The 20,982-nt window shown below is 56.5% G+C and overlaps 1 protein-coding gene across 1 annotated transcript; it reads left to right on the forward strand.

The window, feature by feature from the left end:
- The first annotated feature begins 8,289 nt into the window (after nt 1-8,289).
- On the forward strand, nt 8,290-20,350 carry LOC118882097 (neuroblastoma suppressor of tumorigenicity 1). Its single transcript, XM_036827659.1, has 5 exons — nt 8,290-8,308; nt 8,612-8,846; nt 16,962-17,156; nt 17,281-17,392; nt 18,803-20,350. The coding sequence occupies exons 1-5, from the start codon at nt 8,290-8,292 to the stop codon at nt 19,052-19,054; spliced, it is 813 nt and encodes a 270-aa protein (XP_036683554.1). The 3' UTR covers nt 19,055-20,350.
- The last annotated feature ends 632 nt before the right edge of the window (nt 20,351-20,982 follow it).

Here is a 20,982-nt window from a genome sequence, read left to right on the forward strand (position 1 = left end):
CGCGCGTGCGTGTACTCTCTGGCCTCTCTTAGTCTTTGTCTGCATGTCTTCCAGTGTCTGTCATTCCTTGCTTGTGTGTATCTTTGGATGTGATCAAGACCCATTTTTTATTATCATTATATTTATGGAATAGTTTTATCCTTGCTATTTTTCAATTAGGAAGTTGCGTTTTATGTTTCTTATATATATATTTTTTTAATTAATTAATGTATTTGTTTTTGGCTGCGTTGGGTCTTGTTGCTGCGCACGGGCTTTCTCTAGTTGCGGCGAGCAGGGGCTACTCTTCGTTGCGGTGTGCGGGCTTCTCACTGTGGAGCACGGGCTCTAGGTGCGCGGGCTTCAGTAGTTGTGGCACACGGGCTCAGTAGTTGTGACTTGTGGGCTCTAGAGCGCAGGCTTAGTAGTTGTGGTGCACGGGCTTAGTTGCTCCGCGGCCTGTGGGATCTTCCTGGACCAGGGCTCAAACCCGTGTCCCCTGCATTGGCAGGTGGATTCTTAACCACTGCGCCACCAGGGAAGTCCTAATGTTTCCTATATTTTTAAAACCCCTAAATTAACTTACTTATTAAGTGGGTGGCCCTGACTGGTCATTTCTATGGGTCAGTGACTTTCAATTGGAAGAAAGGCTTCCCAAAATTCTTACCATAGAGCATCCTCTGTTCTCATCTGAGCTGCTTCCCTGGGTCACTACGTAATCATGAGCAAGTCACTTGATCTCTCTGGGCCTCATTGTAAGACAGCTGTAATGATCCCTTCCTGTCACACAGTACAAATGTGAGGTCAGGCATTCTGTTCTTGAGGAGAAAAGTGAAATAGCCAGCTAAATAAGATTCTCTTATAATCAATTATGTAACAAATTATGATCAAAAGAATCATCCCCCTTTAAGCTGGAGGTTTATCAATTGTGATATCCCGTGACAGACTCTTTCACACCCCAGAAATAAAGAGAAGGCCCACCACTGTTCCAGACTTTACTTCCTCTTTTCTCTATAGTGGACTTCATGGATAAAACCCAAGTTCTGCTTGTTTTACCAGGAAAAGTCCTCTTGTCAAGGAATATCAAGGTAATTATAGATCTTTCCTTAATCTATGTAGATACCCTTCTTGAAGACCAGGAGATAGAGCCAAAGAAGGTGAGGCATAGAACGTGTCAATTAGTGGCCACATCCAATGACACCTCTCCCTTGGCTCCAGAAAGCAGCCATAATACTTCTTTTTGGCCTGGACATGTGATCTGTAAAGCCTAAGTTTAGTTGAGGAAGGGGACCCTTGGGGACTTGCTCTCACTTTGCCAGAATCTCTGCAGATCTTCCAGGGGCCTCCCAGCCTTCAGCCTCTCCCCCTCCTACCAGTTTTAACTCGGTTTAATGCGTGTTGTTTCCTGTTCAGACAATTTCGATGGTTCCCCGATAATGCACAAAATATCGGTCCACATTTCTTAGCCTAGCATTGAAGGTCCTCTACCATGTAGCCCCTATTTCTACCTCCTACTGTATGCCCCCTACCCCATCCATGGAGTAAGATAGAGGCCAAGAGCAGGGGCTCTGGAGCCACACTTTTGGGGTTTGAATACAATTCTGACACTTACTCGATGCTATGGGGTCTTGGAAGTTATTTGCTCTGTCCATGCCTCAGTCTCCTCATCTGTAAATGGGAGCAATGATGCTAGTACCCACCTCAAAATGTCATCATGAGAACATATGAAAAGCCTTTTGAGCAGTGCTTGGTGTATAGTGATGTTAGACTATATTATTACTATTGCCCCCTTTAAAGCTATTCCCCACACGGCAGCCAGTGTTAAAACATAAACTGGGGGGCTTCCCCGGTGGCGCAGTGGTTGAGAATCTGCCTGCCAATGCAGGGGACACGGGTTCGAGCCCTGGTCTGGGAAGATCCCACATGCCGCGGAGCAACTGGGCCCGTGAGCCACAATTACTGAGCCTGCGCGTCTGGAGCCTGTGCTCCGCAACAAGAGAGGCCGCGATAGTGAGGGGCCCGCGCACCGCGATGAAGAGTGGCCCCCGCTTGCTGCAGCTGGAGGAAGCCCTCGCACAGAAACGAAGACCCAACACAGCCAAATAAATAAATAAATAAATAAATAATAATTAAAGGTGCTAATAATTAAAAAAAAAAAAAACATAAACTGGATTATGTCAATCCTCTGCTCAAAGCCTTCATCCCATTTGGCGAAACAGCCGAAGTCAGTAGAGTGGCCTCTGAGGCCCTATGTGATCTGGCCCTCCTGGTGCCAGTCTGGCCTTGACTCCTACCACCGGCTCCCTTTTCCTCTGCTCCAGCCCTTCTGTCTCTGCTGTGTCTTAGCACATTGGATATTCCCCCTCTTCTCCCGGGTGTCCACACAACTCGCTCCCTCATCTCTTTCAAGTCTTTACTCAGTGTGTGTCAGGGAGACCCTCCCAGACTGCTCTGGTTTTTGTAATCCTCCCCCGCCCCGTCCCACCCCCCACAACACACTTCTCTGCTTTCTCTCTTTGGCCTTTATCATGATCTCACAGTTTGTATCTTTACCTGCATATTTTGTTGGTTGTCTGTCTCCTCCCACTAAAATGTAAGCTCCCTGAGGGTAGATATTTTTATTATTTTGGAGTTTTCTTTTTTACTGCCATATCCTTAGTACCTGAATACAGCCTGGCACATAGTAGGCACTCGATAAATATTCACTGAGAAACTGAATGTTAGTCTATTACCTCTATTTCAATCAAACTAGTTATCTATTCCTGAAACACATTTTCCTAGGAGTGACAAATTCATTCAAACAAATACGTTTATTTCACAAGCCAAATGTATCCATTTTGGTGACTGCCTAGGGGAGCTGTGTTAAGAAGGATTCTGAGGCTACATCTGGGCCAATCCAGAAAGTGTGTGTTAATGGTCTCTTCTGTGGTGCTCTGAAGGTCTGAAGGCCACATATTTGTCCAGTGCAAAACCCTTTTTCCGGGCCCTTTCTTTCTTAGTGTGGACGGCTTTCTCGACTTGTCCAAGTCTTGCTCATACCTCAGAGCCCTTGTTTAAATCCTCCTTCTTCCAGCAAGCCTTTCCTAGGCATGCCAACTCCTTGGGACTGCTGCCTTCTCTGAACCCCTATGGCCTCATGCCTGGGCAGCTTCCCTGCCAATGAGCTTTTCCTTTGCTCCTCTACTTCCCATTGTCAGTGTGTCTGCCCTTTTCCCTTCCAGGGCAGGCCTTATGCCTTACTCTGTTTCCAGTTCCTGATGCTGCGCTGGACACTTAGTAAGTGGTCAAAAAAATAGGTTGTTTTAATCAAGACTTTTGGGGAGGTAGGCAACAAACTCCTTCCAATCAGCTTAAAGTTGTAAGATACTGGAGAAGTTCAGAGAGTCCAGGGAAAGGTGAACATCAAGGGGCAGAGGGGCGAGAACCAAGCCCCTCATCAGCTCCTTCAGCAGCCAGAGTTCTCTAGAATTCTGCCCCTAACGCGATTCAGCTCCCTGGCACAGTCCCCATGCCTCTCTGTTTGGATTCCTCAGAGAGAGGACTTGATTGGTCCAGCCTGGGTCAGGTGTCACTCTGGGCCACAGGAGGACAGGTTCATGGAGAACAAACTTGGCTGCGGAGGTACCTTGTGTTGACTGGTGGATGTGGTTAGGAGCCAGTTCCCTGGTAGAGGGGCTGGACGGACACCCAGGCGATATTCTTTTGTGCCTTCCAATTCTCCAATACCCATGTTCCTAACAGGAGGATTTTTCAAAGACTTTATCTGGTGCACAAAAGCCTTAAGGAAAAAAAGCTGTTCTGTGGGATATTAAATACAGAAGGACCAACTCTTGAGGAGAGAGAAAAATTCTACTCTCTGTGGATATACATGGGCTGCTGGGAGCTGAGAAATGGAAGAAACAACGGAGAAGGGACATTATAAAAGAATTGACTTGCCTAACGCTGCCCACCACCCTGGCAGCCCTGTTCACCGTGTTTACCACAGCAGCAGGGCGGAGGAATTCCAGGCACAAGGCCCTTTCCTGAGAGCCCGGCTCTGGTGCTGTCACTTGGAGGTGGGTGGGTTGTTACTGTGGGATCAGGCAACCCCAGCTGAAGAAAACAGGGAGAGTGATGGGAGGAGGAAGCAAACAAACAAGGAGCAAAGTGAGGGGTTGGGGATAGCCTCTGGCACCCTGTCCTTGGCATTTAGGTCACATTCCTGGTGACATCGGTATGTTCATTCTTACAGATGAGGAGACAGCCATAACCACCATTGCCTCTCTGGAGTGGAAAAGGACATTCCTTGGAGTCAGACCGACTTGAGTTTAAATTTCCACTCTGAAATTCCCCGAATTTAGATCTCATCTCTGACCTTCCTCTCTTCTCATCTCCCCCTTCTTAGCACTTGATCCCTCTTGATTTTTGGTCTCCCACCCTACCTACAAAGGGCATTTGACATTTTTCCAGGGGACAAGTTCCCCTTGGGGCCTCATTTCTGCTCTCCAGTCAGGGCCAACGCCATACCTCCCACACCCTCAGTAGCCTTCAGGGGCAGACCCTATAGTGCATTGTCACCTCCTCCTGCTTTCTCTGAGCCCAAGATGGGGCCCAGAGGCTTCCTGAGCCCCCAGGGACAGGAAAGGCAAGAGCCAGCCCAGGGGGTGGGCTCAAAGTTAGAAGATCTGATTCTGCTCCTGGATCTGCTACTGACTTGCTGAGTGAACCTAGGCAAATCCTTTTCCTCCGTGGGAAAGGAGAAGACGACACTAGTAGCTTTCACTTCCTAAGGGCCGAGCTGGTGCCAGGCTCTGTGCTTCATGCACACGTCCCTCAGTGAATTCTCCCAGTAAGCGTGCACTTGGGCACTATTAAAATTCCTATTTCACAGATGAAGAAACTGAGGCTCAGGACGTGCATTACTTGAGTGAGGGTGAGAGAAAGCTTTGTGCTAAAGCCTGGGTTTGATCCAGGGACTCTGACTGCCTGCCTTCTCTCTGCTATACACCTCCCTAAAATAGCTTTCATTTTCTGGAGCACGTGCTATTTTCCAGGAACTGTGCCGAGCACTTTGCATCCATTTATCTCCTTGAATCCTGCCTCCTTCTCATCATAATCTTACCTTAAACGTCGCCTCTTTGAGATGTCTTCTGAGGCTTTCCCATCCCATCACTCACTCTGGCTTGCTTAGTTCCTCCGTGACACTTAGATGATGAGAAACCCATTCTCCTCTTTACTCGTACACGCTCCACCTCCTTGTTGCAGAACTGAAGCTTCCTGAGGGCTGGGGCCTTGCTGGTCCAGCCCATTGTTGTGTCCCTGACACCTCTGTGCCTGGCACACAGTCTGCACAAAAGTATTTGTTAAATAAATGAGAGGGACTACCCTGGTGGCGCAGTGGTTAAGAATCTGCCTGCCAGTGCAGGGGACACAGGTTCGCTCCCCGGTCTGGGAAGATCCCACATGCCGTGGAGCAGCTAAGCCCGTGCGCCACAACTACTGAGCCCGCGTGCCACAACTACTGAAGCCTGCGCACCTAGAGCCCGTGCTCCGCAACAAGAGAAGCCACTGCAATGAGAAGCCTGTGCGCAGCCATGAAGACGGAACACAGCCAAAAATAAATAAACAAATAAATAAAAGAGTTTATGTTAATAAATAAATAAATGAGAGCCCTGGCAACAACTCTAGAGAGTATATGCCGTTACCAGCTGCACTTTACAGAGAAGGAAACCGAGGCCCAGACAGGAAACAACTGGCACAGAGTCAGTGGGTGATGGGAGCAAGGATTCAAACCCAAGCAGGAAGACTCCAGAACCTTCCGTGATGAGTCCTCACGGCCCCTCCCACCTACACATTTGGACATGTGGACTCTCTTGGTCTTTATCTTGCAGAAGAGGGAGGGACTGTGGTTGTCCCAGGCCCCAGTACCAACCTTCTGAGTCAGTGGGCCGGACTGGGAGGGAAGGCCTTTTCTTGTTTTCCCTCTTTCTCCGGGAGAGTGCAGAGGTTTGGACCCCTGTTGAGGCCAGGCTGACGGGATTAGAGGAAACAGCTGGCCCAAGCCTGTGCCCTGCGGGAGGGAGCTCACATTCCCAGGACTCGGGGAGGGAGCAGCTCCCCATAGTCCAGTCACATTCCAGGTCGGTCATTTTCCTGAGCCCAGATGTTTGCTAATGAGCTGGGGAGGGAGGCTTTCAGCCCTCTACCCCAGCTCTGGGCCCCACATTACCTCGGCCCCAAGAGGCTGGCCCAGGGCCAGCAGGCTCTGGCTTCAGGCCCGTGCCCAGGGCCAGCCAGGCCTGTTGGGGCAACTGGCGCACCGCTGCCAACCAGGTGCATCTCCGTGTGCTTGGAGACTCTGACGTGACAGGTTCTGCCTTTCCTGCTGGGGCCCCACCACCCTGGGTCCTGGTGGTGCAACATCCTTGCTGCAGCCTGATGGAGGGGCTCTGAGGCAGTCAAGAGGGTGTGGTGGGCAAAGGAGCATGGGCTTTGGAGTTGACGGGTCTGGATTCAAGTCTGGACTTTGTTCATCACTAGTGGTGTGATCTTGGGCAGGTAACTAGGCTTCTGATGCCTTGATTTTTCTCATCTGTAAAATGGGAATAATGATAGGATTATGGTCAGGTTTCCATACAATAAAGCAGGCATAGTGCTTAGTATAATGCCTGGCACAAAGTGATAGCTGTTGATAGTATTAACAAGTTACCTTCCAGACTCCTTGTTCACATGGTAGCCCTCCTGTAATTACGAGTCTTCACCAGACAGGTGTGACCCAATCCCAAACCCCATGTCCTTGATTAGGTGGTTGGGTGGCTGAACTGTCAAGGGCTTCTACTTCAGGCTGTCGGTATGATTTGACAAACTCATTAGGCTACCCAGTTGGTTTCTTGCAGTGGGGTGGGTTCTTACAAAATGTAGACATCCAGTCCCCACCCCACCTGGGGTGCACAGTGAGAGTGGCAGTGGTGAGCACAATGGTCAGTGTTTCCTGAGTGCCTACTGTGTACCAGGCAGTGAGGCTACACCTGGTGGGATGTGTTCCTCCAACAGACGGTAGCTGGCATCCCCTTTACTGTGTGACTTTAGGCCAGTTACTTAACCTCTCTCTCTTGGTCTTGGTACTTTCACTTATGAAATGGGGATAACAATGCTGTTTATTTCACAGATTTATTGTGTGGGTGGAAAGTGCTTAGAATGGGACCAGGCACGTAGTATAGGAAGGTGCTCAATATGCCTGAGCTATTATGAGCATTATTACAGTTATACTCATGGAAACATTTATGGGGGATATTAATTACTTAATTCAGCCAAATATATTGTACCCCTTGCTTGCCAATCCCTGGGGACACTGACACAGGTTATCCCTGTCCTCAAGGAGCCCACAGTCAAGGGGAGGAAAGAGATCTACTCAACTAGTCTAGAGGGAAATTACCATGAACAGAGGGCATGTATCCTGTGCTTCCAGGATCACACCGGAGAAGGGAGGGGTTTATGCTACTTGGGTCTTGGGAAGGCTTTCCAATCTGGTGCTTGAAGAATGCCTTTACCAGGAGATGAAAGGAGGGCAAGGGAACCCCAGGCAGAGGGAACAGCACAAGCAAGAGCTAGGAGGCATAGAGACGCAGTACTGGGTTTGGAGAGGCAGGTAGGTCAGCGTACACCATGGAATTATCAACAGGCCACTAGGAGCCACCAGGATGCTCAGCAACCTGTGACATTGGATGAGCAGGGCTGCTTCCATCTGGGGCTTCCAGCCAGGCTGGGGCGAGATGCATGGACACCCACCACTGTGGTAGAACGCAAAATTCCGAAATCTTGTCTCAGGACCGGGCTACTACTTTCCAGGAGCAAAGCTATTTTCTCACTTCACTGGCACACCAAACAGAGGGCACGACCGAAACCCGCCCGAGTGCCCAAGTACAGGCTGATAAGCTGGGTACCCCCGTACCCAACAGCTGAGGCTGGGACGCCGCGCTGGGCGCTCTGCTCTTCGCAGGAGTCAGAGAAGTGAGCCTAGGTTCCGACGTTCCGAATAGTCCTCCTCGGGACTCTCAGACTCTTCTCTGCACACTTCAGCCAAGTGCCTGGCGCTGAGGCGAGGCCCGGCGGAGGTCGAGTGACACTAGGGAACTAAGAGCGCGGACCAGCCCCGGGTCGCACGGCCGGGAGCGGATAGGTTGGGCGCACCGCAGGACTGAGGAGGGAGGACAGTCTCCTGGTGCCGCGGCTCGGTGGACTGGGGCGCCACACCCTCGGAGCAAGACTGAAGCACCCGGTTCCCACAAAAAGGAACACTTCCATCTTTGTCACCCGGAGGCCTGGCACGGCCCGATGGCCGGGCTGGGGGAAAGTTGGAGAGAAGTCCGAGCGCAGAGAAATCCGGCGGAGGGCGCTTTATAACGAGCCGGGGCGCCGGGCTCTCTGCCCTGCCCCTAGGGCGCCGACCAGGGCGGCCCCGGTAGCTCCGCCGCGCCGTCGGACCGCGCCGGAGCCCGGCCAGGGGCTCGAGGGCGACGGGGAGAAGGGGCCGGGGCCCCGGGCGGCTGAGGCGCCCCCTCCTGCGCGCCCGGAGGGAGCGGCCCAGCGCGCCCGCCCGCTCTTTCTTTTTCGCGTCCCTCCCTCCACTGCCCCCGCCCTCGCTCCCTATTTGGAGCGGAGACACCCCTGACGTCGGAGCCGCTCGGCTCGCCGCTCCCCCGCACCGCGCGCCCGCCCGGGGCCGCAGACAGCGCGCAGCGCAGCCCAGCCGAGCCTCGCGGGGCCGCCGCCAGCCCTGCCGGCCGCCTCCCCGAGCCTCCCGGGGGCGCCGCGCCTGCCTCCCGCGGCCCGCAGACAGCTCCGCAGGAACCGGCGGGCGCGCCGCGCTCCCCACCGCCGCCGCGCACGCGGTAAGTCCCGCCCGGGCCGGCACGCGGGCGCCCAGCTTCCAGAGGCTTCGGCCGCAGGCGCAGCGCCGCGCCCCCGGCCCTCCCGCCGGCCCAGGGCACCGTGCGGAGGCGCCGCCACCGAGCCCGGGAGCGCGGGGGGCTCGGGGCGCCGGGGCTGGGGACGTGGGCGCGGCACGGGGTGGCCAGGGAGCACCCCTGCGCCCCGAGCCGGTCCCCCGACTCAACAGGGGTTTCCATTTCTCGGTAGGAGTTCCGCGGCCAAGAGAGAAAGGGAGGGAGATGCGCGGCCGAGAGAAAGCCAGGCGGGTCGAGGGCGGGTCGGGCCGCGCGGCCGCCGGGGCAGCGCCCGGAGCTCGGCCGCGGGGCTCGCGCGTCCCCGCTGCTCTGTCCGGGCCTCGCCGCGCCGCGAGCCTCTCCACTCCCGTACGTTTCTGCCTCCTTTTTGTCTCTCTCTGTGTTTCTCCCCATCTGCCTGTCTCCCCATCTGCCTGTCTCTCTATTTCCGTTCCTCTCTTTCTCTGGTTCTGTCCCTTTCTTTCTGTTTCTCCGTTTCTGCCTGTTTTCCATTTCCCTGGGTTTGTGCCTCTGCCTTTATGTTTTCTCTCCGTCTCTCCGCCTGCCCCAATGTGGGAGTCTCTCTCTGAGTTCCTGCGTCTTCCTGGTCCCCCGCCCTCAATATCGGACAGCGCCCCCAGCCCGTGTCGGAGGCACGGGGCCCCCACCGGGGCTCGTGAATAGTTTCCTAGACCTGGTAAAAGAAGCGAAACCCTCCCCCTACCTTCCGCCTGCCCCGGGGGACTGGCCTGGGTCATCCCCCTGGAATTGAGTCTGGGGCAGGGAAGCCAGCCTTTCTGGGGGCTCAGTTTTCGTAAGAGTTCCACCCCCGCGAGGCGGCCTGGACAACTGGGCCGTGCCGCCGGCCACCTGCCCGCCCCGCTCCCTGGGCGGGGCGATTCTGATCTTTTACAAGCCGCAGTAAAGGGGGCAGCTGGCCGCCTTGGCGTGGCCAGGGGGGTGGCCGGCACCCGGGGAGAAGGGCACATTTTCAGGCTTTCCGAGGTCCTCGCCCAGCTGGAGGACACCAGCCTGTAACTACGGGAACCCCAGGAAAACAGAGGTCAGGGCCGGAGGCCAAAGGCTGGGCGCTGGCGGGGGATGGGGGTGGGGAAGCAATTTGTCAACAAGGAGCCCCTCACCCTTTGTTACTGTGGAAACCACCAGCCTCCTGAAACTCCTCCAGATGCTGGGGCAGCTTGGGTGTGGTTTGCCTTTGGTTGGGGCCAAAGAAAAGGCGAGGCTGGAGCATTTCGTCGGTGACCCCCCCCATCCCCACCCTTGCGAGCTGGACCTCCTTCTCTTGGGCCTGTGTGCTGGAGGGTGGGCCCAGGAGGATGTGCTGTGCATTAGCCGCGTATATCTTCATCCTTTTAGAGTGAAATTTCCAACTGAGTTCGCTCCTTCTCCCCACCCCCACCCCCCAAGGGTCGCAGGCTGCGGGAGCGGGCAGGGATGCTGGTGAAGTCTGCAGTGGGACTTCTGCTGAGCAGATGTGTAGGCCGGCCCTGCAGCAGCTCATTAGCATCGATTTGTTTTGGAGACAGTTTTCGGTCAGGAGGGTCTGCGGGCAGGCGGGCCGTGGTCTGGGCTGGGGGGCTGTAGCCAGGGAGGTGGGGCTGCTTGGCAGAGATGGGCAGGCCTTTGGGGCATGGGCTTGGCCCTTCGTGTCCGCCCCTGGACGGTTGGTTCATGCTCTGCCAGCGCTGACGGAAGGAAGGAAGCCACCCTGTGGTGACTGGGGTCATGGAATCACAGTGGCCTTAAGCAGCGCGCTGGAGCCAGGCTCCTCTTGAGGGAATCTGCTAAGATGGACTTTCCCAGGCCGTGCTTCCCATTTCACAGGGGCAAATGGGAGGCCTGGGCAGGTGAAGCTAGTGGTCAGTGGCCTCTAAGCACTGTACTGTCCTGCCTCCAGGCGCGCAGGGAGTCAGCGGATGAGCTTGGGCCTGAACGTGTCCTTGGACCCCAGAGTGAGCCTGCTGAGCTGATCAGGGCTGGGGTCTGACCCTGGCTCACCCCTCCCTTCCGTTGCACCATTCAAGGAAGTCCCCTGCACTCATTCCAAGACCTGCGGTGGTCGCCTCACTCCTGCTGATCCCCAAGCCTAGGGCCGAGGCCGCAGATGCCACACCCTCTGCACCCAGCAGCATGTACGGCCCGGCAGCCAGGCCCAACCTGTTTGCTCGAAGTTGCTGGTCTTTCCGGGACCCTTTCCCTTCAGTCAGTGGCCCAAGAATTAGAGTCTGAGTGGGACCTTCCTCTCCGCTCCCACCCTGGCAGCACAGACAGTTCATAAAACCCTCGCCCAGCCATCATCTTGTTTGAGTTTCCCCTAAATCCATTTTCTTCAAGGCAGATGCAACCCCGGGGTTTAGATATTCTCAGGACGCATTCAGGATCCAGTGGGAGGGAGGGGGAGGGGAGGGGGGAAGGAGGGGAGGGCAAGGGGGGGTTGTGTGGGAAGGGGGGAGGGGGAGACAGAAGGGTGTGGGCAGAGTTCAGGGAGGGTGAGTAGCCCTGGGTGACTCAAAGCTAGCACTCATAGTGAGGACCTCTGCTGAGGACATCCTGTGACAGGCGTCCTCTCCTGAAATTTCCATGCCCTCTTCAGTTTAATTCTCACAACTGCCCTAAGAGGTGGCTACCCCCACTTTGCAGGTGAGGAAACTGAGGCACAGAAAAGTTAAAGGGGCTGAGCTAGGGTTTGAACTGGGGTCTGTCACAGCCCGTTGTGAATAAAGGAGACCCAGAGCCGGCCCTTTGTGTGTGTCAGGGTGGGGCAGGGGAGGAGGAGAACAGGGAGAGGAAGGGACTGGGAGCATCTGGTCTGATAAGTTTGAAAAACAACTCACCACAAACCGCACATGCTTTCTGTGCGAATCCAGATGTCACCAGAGCCCACAGGTAGAAACTTCCATCTGAATCCGCTGGGGCCTTAGGTGGGAAGGATTTCCAGAGGAGGTTACGGAAAGCAGAAGTTAAAGTTGGGGAGAGGCTTGCCTTCTTCTAACCATTTGCTGGCCCTGCCCTCCAGCTGCTCCCACACCAGGCTGGTTGCTGGGAACCGAAGGCCTGGTGTGTGCGTGTGTGTGTGTGTGTGTGTGTGTGTGTGTGTGTGCGCACGTGTGTGTTTGGGGGTGAGTGGGCCATTGTACCAAGAAAATTCTGGTGTACCTGGCCTTAAGGACCCTGAATATTCAGATTTATCCCAAAGAGGAAACAGGGAGGGTGATTATTCACTTGTTTTACTAAATCGACTCCTTGCTGTGCAATGGGTGCTCTACGGTGGGTGCGGACGGGCCAGAGGTCTTCCTTGAAATCTAGACCCCTCTGGTGAATTTCAGGTTTGATTCCAGGCACTAAGCCTAGGCAGTGGGGTGGGTGGCCCCTGTCTGCATTGCTGTTACAGGGGACCCTTCCCTGAGGAGTTGGGGGGCTCTTGACCTGGCTGGTCCTCAGAATCATGTGGGAGTGGATACAGATGCCTGGGTTGCACCCCACAACCCAGAGTGTGGGGTCGGGATATCTAGGGGTGGGGCCCGGGCTTCTGAGTTGTTGGCAAGCATCTCAGGGAAGATGCTAGGTTCTGGTAGGCGTGAAACGTAGAGAGGACCCCACAGGCCCGACCCCGGAGCCTGTGTTCTTGCTGCCCCACCCCCGTCCTTCCCCAGGAAGCTGCCCGGGCAGGTGCCCTGTGTCTGCTCACTGCCCTCGTCCCCTGCGTGGGAGACATGGGCCGTCACTTCCTTGCTCTGTGCCTCAGTTTCCACGGGGCTGGAGTGGGTCGGCTGTGTCCCCTCCCCTCCCCCAGGGGCCTTCTTTCTGTGTTGTTGGCAGCCTCAGATGTGTCAGGTGTCGACACAAGGCCTCTGAGGATCCGGAGGGCTTGGATTGGGGAGTGGACGGTGGGCTGGTAGGAAGGTACCCACCCTGGGCTGAGGGTGCCCCGATTGTGGCCTCCCCACAACTTGGAGGAAGGGCGGCGCTGTACCTTCCCCAAGGCTCCAGGGAGCCAGGGGTCGGCCTCGGCCGCATGCTCCTCTGCAGGGGAGTCCACGCTGGGATTTGAACTCCGCCCCATGGGGCGCCCATGCTTCCAACCCTGGCTGTGGCTGACCCCGCAGTGCTGACGGGGGTAAGAGACGCAGCTGCTGTGGTGGGAAGCCCTGGCCTCTCGCTTGCTCCAGATCATTCCCCGTCACCTTGTCTTCCTCTTCTGTGAAGCTCTTGGTGGTTACCCTGCTGCTGTCCAGTTCAGATCTCAGCTCTAGTGAATGCTAACTGTGTCAGCGTGAGCAAATCTCTTAACCTCCCTGTGCCTCGGTTTCTTCATCTGTAAAATGGGGGAAATACCGTATCTATCTCCTAGTGTTGTTATAAGGACCGAATAAGTGAATATACATAAAAGCCTTAGAACGGTACCTGGCCCACAGTTAGGAGCAGCTCTTACGACTGGGAGGCTGGGAGGGGTGTGCTGGGCGGATACCCGTAAACCCCCTCTCCTGGCCTTGCCCGTGCAGTTCCCTCAACCACGGGTAACTAACTGTACTCCTGAGTTCAATCCAGAATTGAGAATCTCTCCTCCCCCGGCCCCTCCAGCTGTCTGACTGCCCCGCGCTGAACAGCTGCTTCCTCTTCACCCACCTCCCTCGACCTCCCCTCCAGGCTCTGCGCTCCCCAGGCCCCCACCCTCGCCGCCCTCTCCGCCCTCCTAGAAGGTGCCTGGTAAACCGGTGTCAAACTGCAGGGAACCGCCTGGCCTGGGGAAGGGCATTGCTTGGCCTGACTTGCTGGGGGCCTCGGGACAACCCCTCTGCAAAGCAAGAGGATCGGCTTGGGGGATCCCCTTCCCGCCTTGGCGTTCTGGGACTCCCGTGACTTGTCGTGTGACCTTCAGGGCGGGAGGAAGGGATGAGAATCTGGGTGAGTCTCAGGAAGGAAGGTCCGACTGCTGGATCAAATCAAAAAAAAAAAAAAATCAGCTGAGCTGCTGCCTGAAAAAACAAAACACAAGCCAACAAAAAATAAAACCTGCTAGCAAAGAGCCGAGTCCAGTGTGAAGGGGGGGCAGCAGGGGTTCTTGGGGGCCGGGTGGGAGGGTGGGCGGCGGGTGGGTGTGTATGCGAGACCGGCCCGGCGTCCCCCCTGGCTCCTGCTCCAGCGTCCAGCTTTGGCTCTGATGCCGGCCCAGCCTCCCCACCATCCCCCAGGGGGAAGGGAACTGGCCTGAGTTGGGTTCCTGCTGGGTGCTGGGTGCTTTCATCGCATCCTCCCAGTCATTTTCAAGGAGAGGGCTCTGCTCCCCGTTTTAGGGCTGAGGTAGGTGGGTGCAGAGAGGTGGACTGTACTTCCGGAAGTCACGCAGCTCCTAGGTGGGAGGCCTGGGACTTGAACTTAGGAGGCTCCCGGGGCCATGCTTCGGCTGGAGCTCAGGGCTGCTGGCCTGGGGAGGCTGAGTGCGGCCTGGCCCCTCCTCTGAGGTCACGGCCAGGGCTTGGTGAGAGGCCGGGCCTGGTGGGTTGGGTTATAGCACCCGCTCTGTGGGCCCAGCTGACCTTTAGCTGTGCCCTAGAGAAGGGGGTAGAGAAGAGAGGTGGCCTTCTGCCTCAGTTTATCTCATTTCCCCTCAGCGTCTGCTACAACCTGACGCATGATAACCAGTCCTCACCCTCCAGGCCAGTGACTCCCCTGAAACACTCACCGGTGTCCCGTCTCCCCCTACACCTTGTTATTAACCTCAACCCCCATCTCAACTCCGCTCCCCCTTAGCCTGGTCCGGGCCCGTAGCGTCAGTCCTAACCTCTCCTAATCCCAACCCCAAGCCAGCCCCAGCGCTCATCTCCAGGCTGCTTTCATTACAACCTCAGGCTCCGTTCCCGGTCCTAAGGAAACCTAACATCACCCCCTGCCCCACCTGACCTGGCCTTCCTGAGGAATCCTGATGGAGGCAGGCATAGGACAAAAGTCCCCGGACCTCTCTGGGGTCTCTAGGGGCCGGTCTCGCCTGGGGAGGCCCAGGGAGCTCTGGCCTTAGGTGGGTCTCCGCTGGTGTGCTACGGTGGTCGGACCCTGGTGCAGAGGCTAATTCCCCAGGGACAGAAAAGGACCTGGTTGGGGTGAGAAAGCCTCCTGGATGCTAAGGGTGTAGAAATATTAGGTTGCCAGTTAGGAACAAGTCCATTCTATTTTCTTAGGATGTGGTTGTACTGAAAACATGGGCTTTGCTGCCCACCTTGTGAGTGAGACCAGAAATGCGTGGGTGAGAGCCTGGGTCATGACACAGACTCCCTTGGGATGGGGCAGACGGTCTGGACTCACCTCCCACTGCTCTCCCCGCTTCACCCCTCCCCACTGGGCTGGGAGCAGGGGTCACCCAGGCATTGAGATGCAGTGAGATGGGACTTGTCTCTGCTTCCGGAGACCTCCTGCAGGGAGAAGGGGCAGGACCTGAGCAGAACTTGCTGGATGGAGAGACCGGAGCGCTGCGGAGGTGGTCACAGCTCTGCAGGCCGGCCTGGGCCCTCCCTGCAAGCCCAGCTGAGTCAGCCCACGTAGTCAGCCTGCAGGAGCGGGCAAGATCCCCCAACACCTCTCACTTCCCGACTTTTTACCAAATACCTGCCGTTTCAGCAGAAGTGGGCTGAGGGTAGCGTTGTTCTGAATGGGATTTCCAGCCCTGAGCCAGCCTGACTAGTACTGGGCATCTGTGGGACCAGTGGGACCATACTTGGCCCTTGCTCCCAATTCAGCCCCACCCAGGACCCTCTGGGGACTGTCCCAAGACACAGAATCCCAGTCTGACCAAGCTGGACCACTTCTTAAGCCTGGCCTGCATATCAGAACCACCCTGGAAGCTCGTAAAAAAATGCAGAATCCCACCCCACCCTAGAACTTTCACTTCACTAGTCCTCAGGGAATTCTGACGCTCTACCAGGTTTGGAAACCACCAGTTCAGGGCACCCCACTCATTTCACAGGTGGGGACACAGGCCACAGTGTCCAGGGTCCCACAGCCTGTGTGGATTCCAGACTCCCAGTCCAGTGCCTTTTCCCCAATGTCCTGCCCCCAGAGGACCCCTTTGTGAGCATTGCCCTCATTTCTGAATCTCTCTGAAGCCTCCCTCCTCCACAATTCTTGCAGTGGGAGAGTGGGTGAAACCTACAGAAGATGAAGTTGGGGAACATTGGGAAAATCCCCTTTGAGTCAATGCTTGTGACACACACTCTGCCCTGCACCGCCATCTCCTGACAGGTTCTGGTATTGCCTTATTAGTGCCTCGCTCCATCCAATTCACAGAGGGTCAAGCCCTTGGCTTGGATTGCCTTGCCTCTTGTTTGACTCAGGGGTGAGATTGGAGCTGGAGATAGTGATGTGTGTGTAGACTCAGGGCTTGGGGCTCTGATGGGGCATCCAAACGAGAAGTACAGTCTAGTTAGGGGTTAGTTTTTTCACCTGAGGTCCACCCATCCAAGGTGGCACAAGAATTCACAGTGACATGAAGATGGTTAGCTTTGCTGACAGCCGTGGCAACATGTCCAGGAGACCTGCTGGCTGGCCAGCCCCTCAAGGACCCACAACATCACAGTGAGGAGGGAGCTAATGATTGTTCAATACTCAACAGGGTTCTTGGAAACTGAGTGTCTGGCTTAGTACTTGCAATAATCATTGCCACACACAGCATCACCATTCCCCTTTAGATGAAGCAAGTGAGGCACAGAGATAAAAAGTAACTTGCTCAAAGCTACAAAGTAAGTTATAAAGATAACTAACACGTATGGAATGTGTATTATCTGCCAGTCTCTCTGCTCAGGGCTTTTCATGAAATACCTTGTTTAATCTCCATGATACACATCTGATGCTCGTACTATTAGCAGCCCCAGTTTTGAGGTTCATATAGGAGAAATAACTTGTCCAAGATTGTGCTTGGCTAGTAAGTGGTAGAGGTAGGATTTAAACCCAGGCAGTCAGGTGTCAGAGCCCACGCTGTAACACCACTGCCCCCCTGCCCTCTGCCCAGCCTCCTGGACCCTGCTGGCCTCACCTGCAGTCTGTACTCAGTTCAAGGGCTCCAAAGGTCACGGGCACGATGCTTCGGGTCCTGGTGGGGGCTGTCCTCCCCGCCATGCTGCTGGCTGCTCCACCGCCCATCAACAAGCTGGCACTGTTCCCGGACAAGAGCGCCTGGTGCGAGGCCAAGAACATCACCCAGATCGTGGGCCACAGCGGCTGTGAGGCCAAGTCCATCCAGAACAGGTGGGATCCCGGGGTGGTGGGTGGAAGGGATGAGGACACGGGCCCAGGGGGAAGGAAGAGGACAGGGCTGCCCATTCTTGCCTCCACCGTGGTGACACGGACGCGGCGGGCTCTCCTCCCACAGGGCGTGCCTGGGACAGTGCTTCAGCTACAGCGTTCCCAATACCTTCCCGCAGTCTACAGAGTCCCTGGTGCACTGCGACTCCTGCATGCCGGCCCAGTCCCTGTGGGAGATCGTGAGTACTGCTGCCCGCTGCTGCCCAGCTCCTGCCCAGAGCCGGCCCCGGCCTTGGCCACAAGCGCTTAGTGAGGCCCCACTGTGTGCAGGGTCCGAGCCTCGTGCTGGAGATACAGACATGGTCCTTGCCACGTGATGGCTCACAAGTCCGACACCAGCATGTACAGGACAAGAGCTCTTTCTGAAGCTCTGTTCTGATGTCAGTCACAGGCTGAAATCCTTTCGGTGGCTTCCCATTGTTATAGGATGAGACCAAAATCTTTGCCAGGCCCCATAAGTCCTGCCCACAAGGCATGGTCTGGCTCACCGGTCTTTCTAGCTTCATCTTGCCTCTCTCACCTTCTTCACTAGCTTGACCCTGACACCAATCCCGCCTCCTTTCAGTCTCTCTTACCTACTCCGCTTAGGACCACCATGGGGCCTTTGCACATGCTATTTTCCCTGTTGGGCATACCTTTCTCCTCCTCCCCCCCTAGTTAGATTCTAGTCATTCCTCTGCGCTTGGCTCAGGCATCATTTTCTCAGAACCCCTTTCCTGATCCCCCCAGGCACTGTGTACCTCTGCTTTGAGCATCTGTCACACACACAGTTTTTCATCTGCATTTGGGTGATTTTGACAAGTCTGTTTTCTCTGCTAGACTCTGAGTTCCTTGAAGGACCATGCCTGTCCTTGTGTCCCCAGAGCTGGCATGGAGAAGGTGCTCTGTGGAAGGAGGGAGGGAGAGACAAGGAGGAAGGAAAGGAAAAAGAAAGGGCAGCTAGTGGTGCGACAACGGGAAGAGTGAACGCTAACGGGGCTCGTACAGGGCGAGCCTTGGCTGGGCGGGGTGGGGGGGTGTTGGGAGGGGCTCGTTGAGGAAGTGATGTCTGGGCTCGGGTCCAAAGTTTGAGTAGAAGTTAAGTGGGCAAAGTCTAGGGCGGTGGGGAGGGGACAGGTGGGGCAAGGGCCTCCCAGGCAGAGGGAATGGCATGTGCGAAGTCTCAGGCAGATCAGGCAGGACAGAGTTGGCGGGAGGGGGGCAAGGTCAGGGGTGGAGAGAGAGGTCTGCCGGGGGTCAACCTCAAGGTCCTGGGTGGCCTGAGTCAGGAGTCGGTTTTTCTGCGAGAGCAGAGGGAGCCCTGGGGGGTGGGGGGAATTTCAGGCAGGGGCAGACCACTTGGGTCCCCTCAAGGTGCCCTCTGGCTACTGTGGGGATGGGCAGGAAAGTGGCAGGACTTGAGGAGACAGGTCAGGTGGCTCCTGCAGGGCCTCAGCCCCTCCCCCTGGATGGGCCCAGGTGTCCCAGGTGGGCTCAGTCTTCTGGGGTCTCTGGGATTCTTGGTCCCATGAAGAGTGTTACCCTTGGGGCCTTCCTGCCTGCCCCAGGCCCTTGGAAACCTCTCTCCCCTTCTCTCCTGCCCTCCGCAGGTGACCTTGGAGTGCCCTGGCCATGAGGATGTGCCCAGGGTGGACAAGCTGGTGGAAAAGATCCTGCACTGCAGCTGCCAGGCATGCGGCAAGGAGCCCAGTCACGAGGGGCTGAGCGTCTACGTGCAGGGCGAGGACGCGCAGGGCTCCCAGCCCGGCCTCCACTCCCACCCACACCCTGGCGGGCAGACCCCCGAGCCCGAGGATCCCCCCGGGGCCCCCCACGCAGAGGAAGAGGGGGCTGAGGACTGAGGCCCCCGACTCTTCCTCCCCTCTCATTCCCTGTGGAATGTGGGGTCTCACCCTCCCGGGGAAGAGTTGGGGGAGAGGCTGAAGCCCCCCTTTGGCACTGGATGGACTTGGATTCAGACCTGGACTTGGAACGCTTCCCGGTTGCCACGGAGATCTGAAGGGGGTGGGACTGGCGCCAAGCTGCACAATTTAATATATTCACGAGTTGGGGGGAAGAAGCAGAGGTCTTCAGGGTTCTTTTTCGGAGGGGGGTTCTCTTCTTTTCTGCCTCCTAGACATGTGCCCTGGGGAGGGGGGATAGTTGGCTAAGCTGCTGAGTTGGGGTGAGGCCGTCCAAGACGCGCCAAGGCCCGCATGGCCCTTCGATGGGGCAGGGCCCTGGGGTGCAGATGGTGGGGCAGGGCCCTGGGTTGCAGATGGTGGCGCTGGGCCCTGAGCTGAGGTTGGGCGCCTTGCCAGCGGCGGCCCTGAGGCAGGGCTAGGAAGACCACTGGCAGAAGCAGGACACTCCAGCCCCACTGGCTTCCCCAAAGGCCTCGCACCCCCGTCCCCAGGGCAGCTTCTCCCCGGTGGCACTGCGGTGGCCCTCCCTCAATGGCATGGTTGGGAGTCAGGCCTGGGCAGGACCCTGCTGACTCACGGCCCTGGAGCTGGGAGCCAGGCTCCCTGCCTGCCTTGGCTTTCCGGGGGGCGGGGAGGAAGGCGGGGGAGGAGGAGCCTTGCTGGGCCAGGGGGAGGGGATGACGCCCTGGACCAGAGAGCATCCTTCCCTCCTCGCGCTCTCCCAGATCTTAGCGCCTCTCCCTGCCCCCCAGGTTCTAGGCCCCTCAAAGCTGGTGGAGCCAGCCTCACCCTCTTGGGAAGCTCTTTCTGAATATCTGATGGTGGGGAGGGGTCTCCCTTACCCAGAGGTTCCCAGGAGGGACCTGGGTGGGATGGATTCTGGATGAGCCTCAAGGAACGAGGAAGAGGAGGGGCGAGGGCTCGTGGGGCGGCTGTGTTCACTGGGGCTCTCCAGCTGCCTAGTCCCCTCCGCCCACTCCTCCCAGCTGCACTTTAGCCCTAGAGGGGGTGCGGGGCCCCGGGGGAGGGCTGGGCAGGCGGGCAGGGAAGAACGCCCCTCAGTACCCACAGCTGCCTGTGTCTGCTCTTCTGTCCCAGGGCCGCTGCCGGCCCCACCAACCAACCCTCTGCCTGGGGGTGCCCCGGCCCTCACGGCTATTCCGACAAGAGCTTCTGGAGCTTGTAACCAGTAGGATGGACCCCGAGTTTTCTCATGAATAAATTCGTTCAACACCTGTGTTCTCTTCCTCACAGGGCAGCCCTGCTGACTCAGGGCTCCCCAGGGGGAGGGAGTCAGGCTGCGTGCACATGGAGCCCTGAGCGCCCCTCCCCGCATCCTGGTGGTCCTCACTTTCCCGCCGTGACATGCCCCCCCTGGCTCCTGGCTCCCCACCTCCCGCCTCCGTCCTTGGCTGTCTGTTTCTGGCCTCGCATATACGTTGGCTGGGCCTCCAGAACCCCTTTTCTGTCTTTGACCTTTGATCCCTTAGGCCCATGACACCTCCTCACCCTCACTGTGACCCTGCATCAGCCCTTCCCTGCACCCCAGCTGCCTTGGCCTCTGGAGTAGGGGAAACAGACAAAAACTAATGATTACAAATTGATATAGGAGGTGGGGTGCTGTACTAAGTACTTTATATCAATTAACTCGCTGAATCCTCACCACCACCCTGCGATGCAAATACTGCCCTCATTTTACAGAGGAGGCATCTGAAGTACAGAGGGATGAAGTAATTTGCCCAGGGTTGAGAAGTGTCTCCAGTAGGACTTGAACCCAGGCAGTCTGGCTGAATCAGTCTTCTCGGTATAACCTTAGTAACTGCCATTTGCTGACCACCTACTATGTGCCGGGCTGGGTGCTTGAC

Source organism: Balaenoptera musculus, chromosome 1 (assembly GCF_009873245.2).
Source record: "Balaenoptera musculus isolate JJ_BM4_2016_0621 chromosome 1, mBalMus1.pri.v3, whole genome shotgun sequence".
NCBI lineage: Eukaryota > Metazoa > Chordata > Mammalia > Artiodactyla > Balaenopteridae > Balaenoptera > Balaenoptera musculus.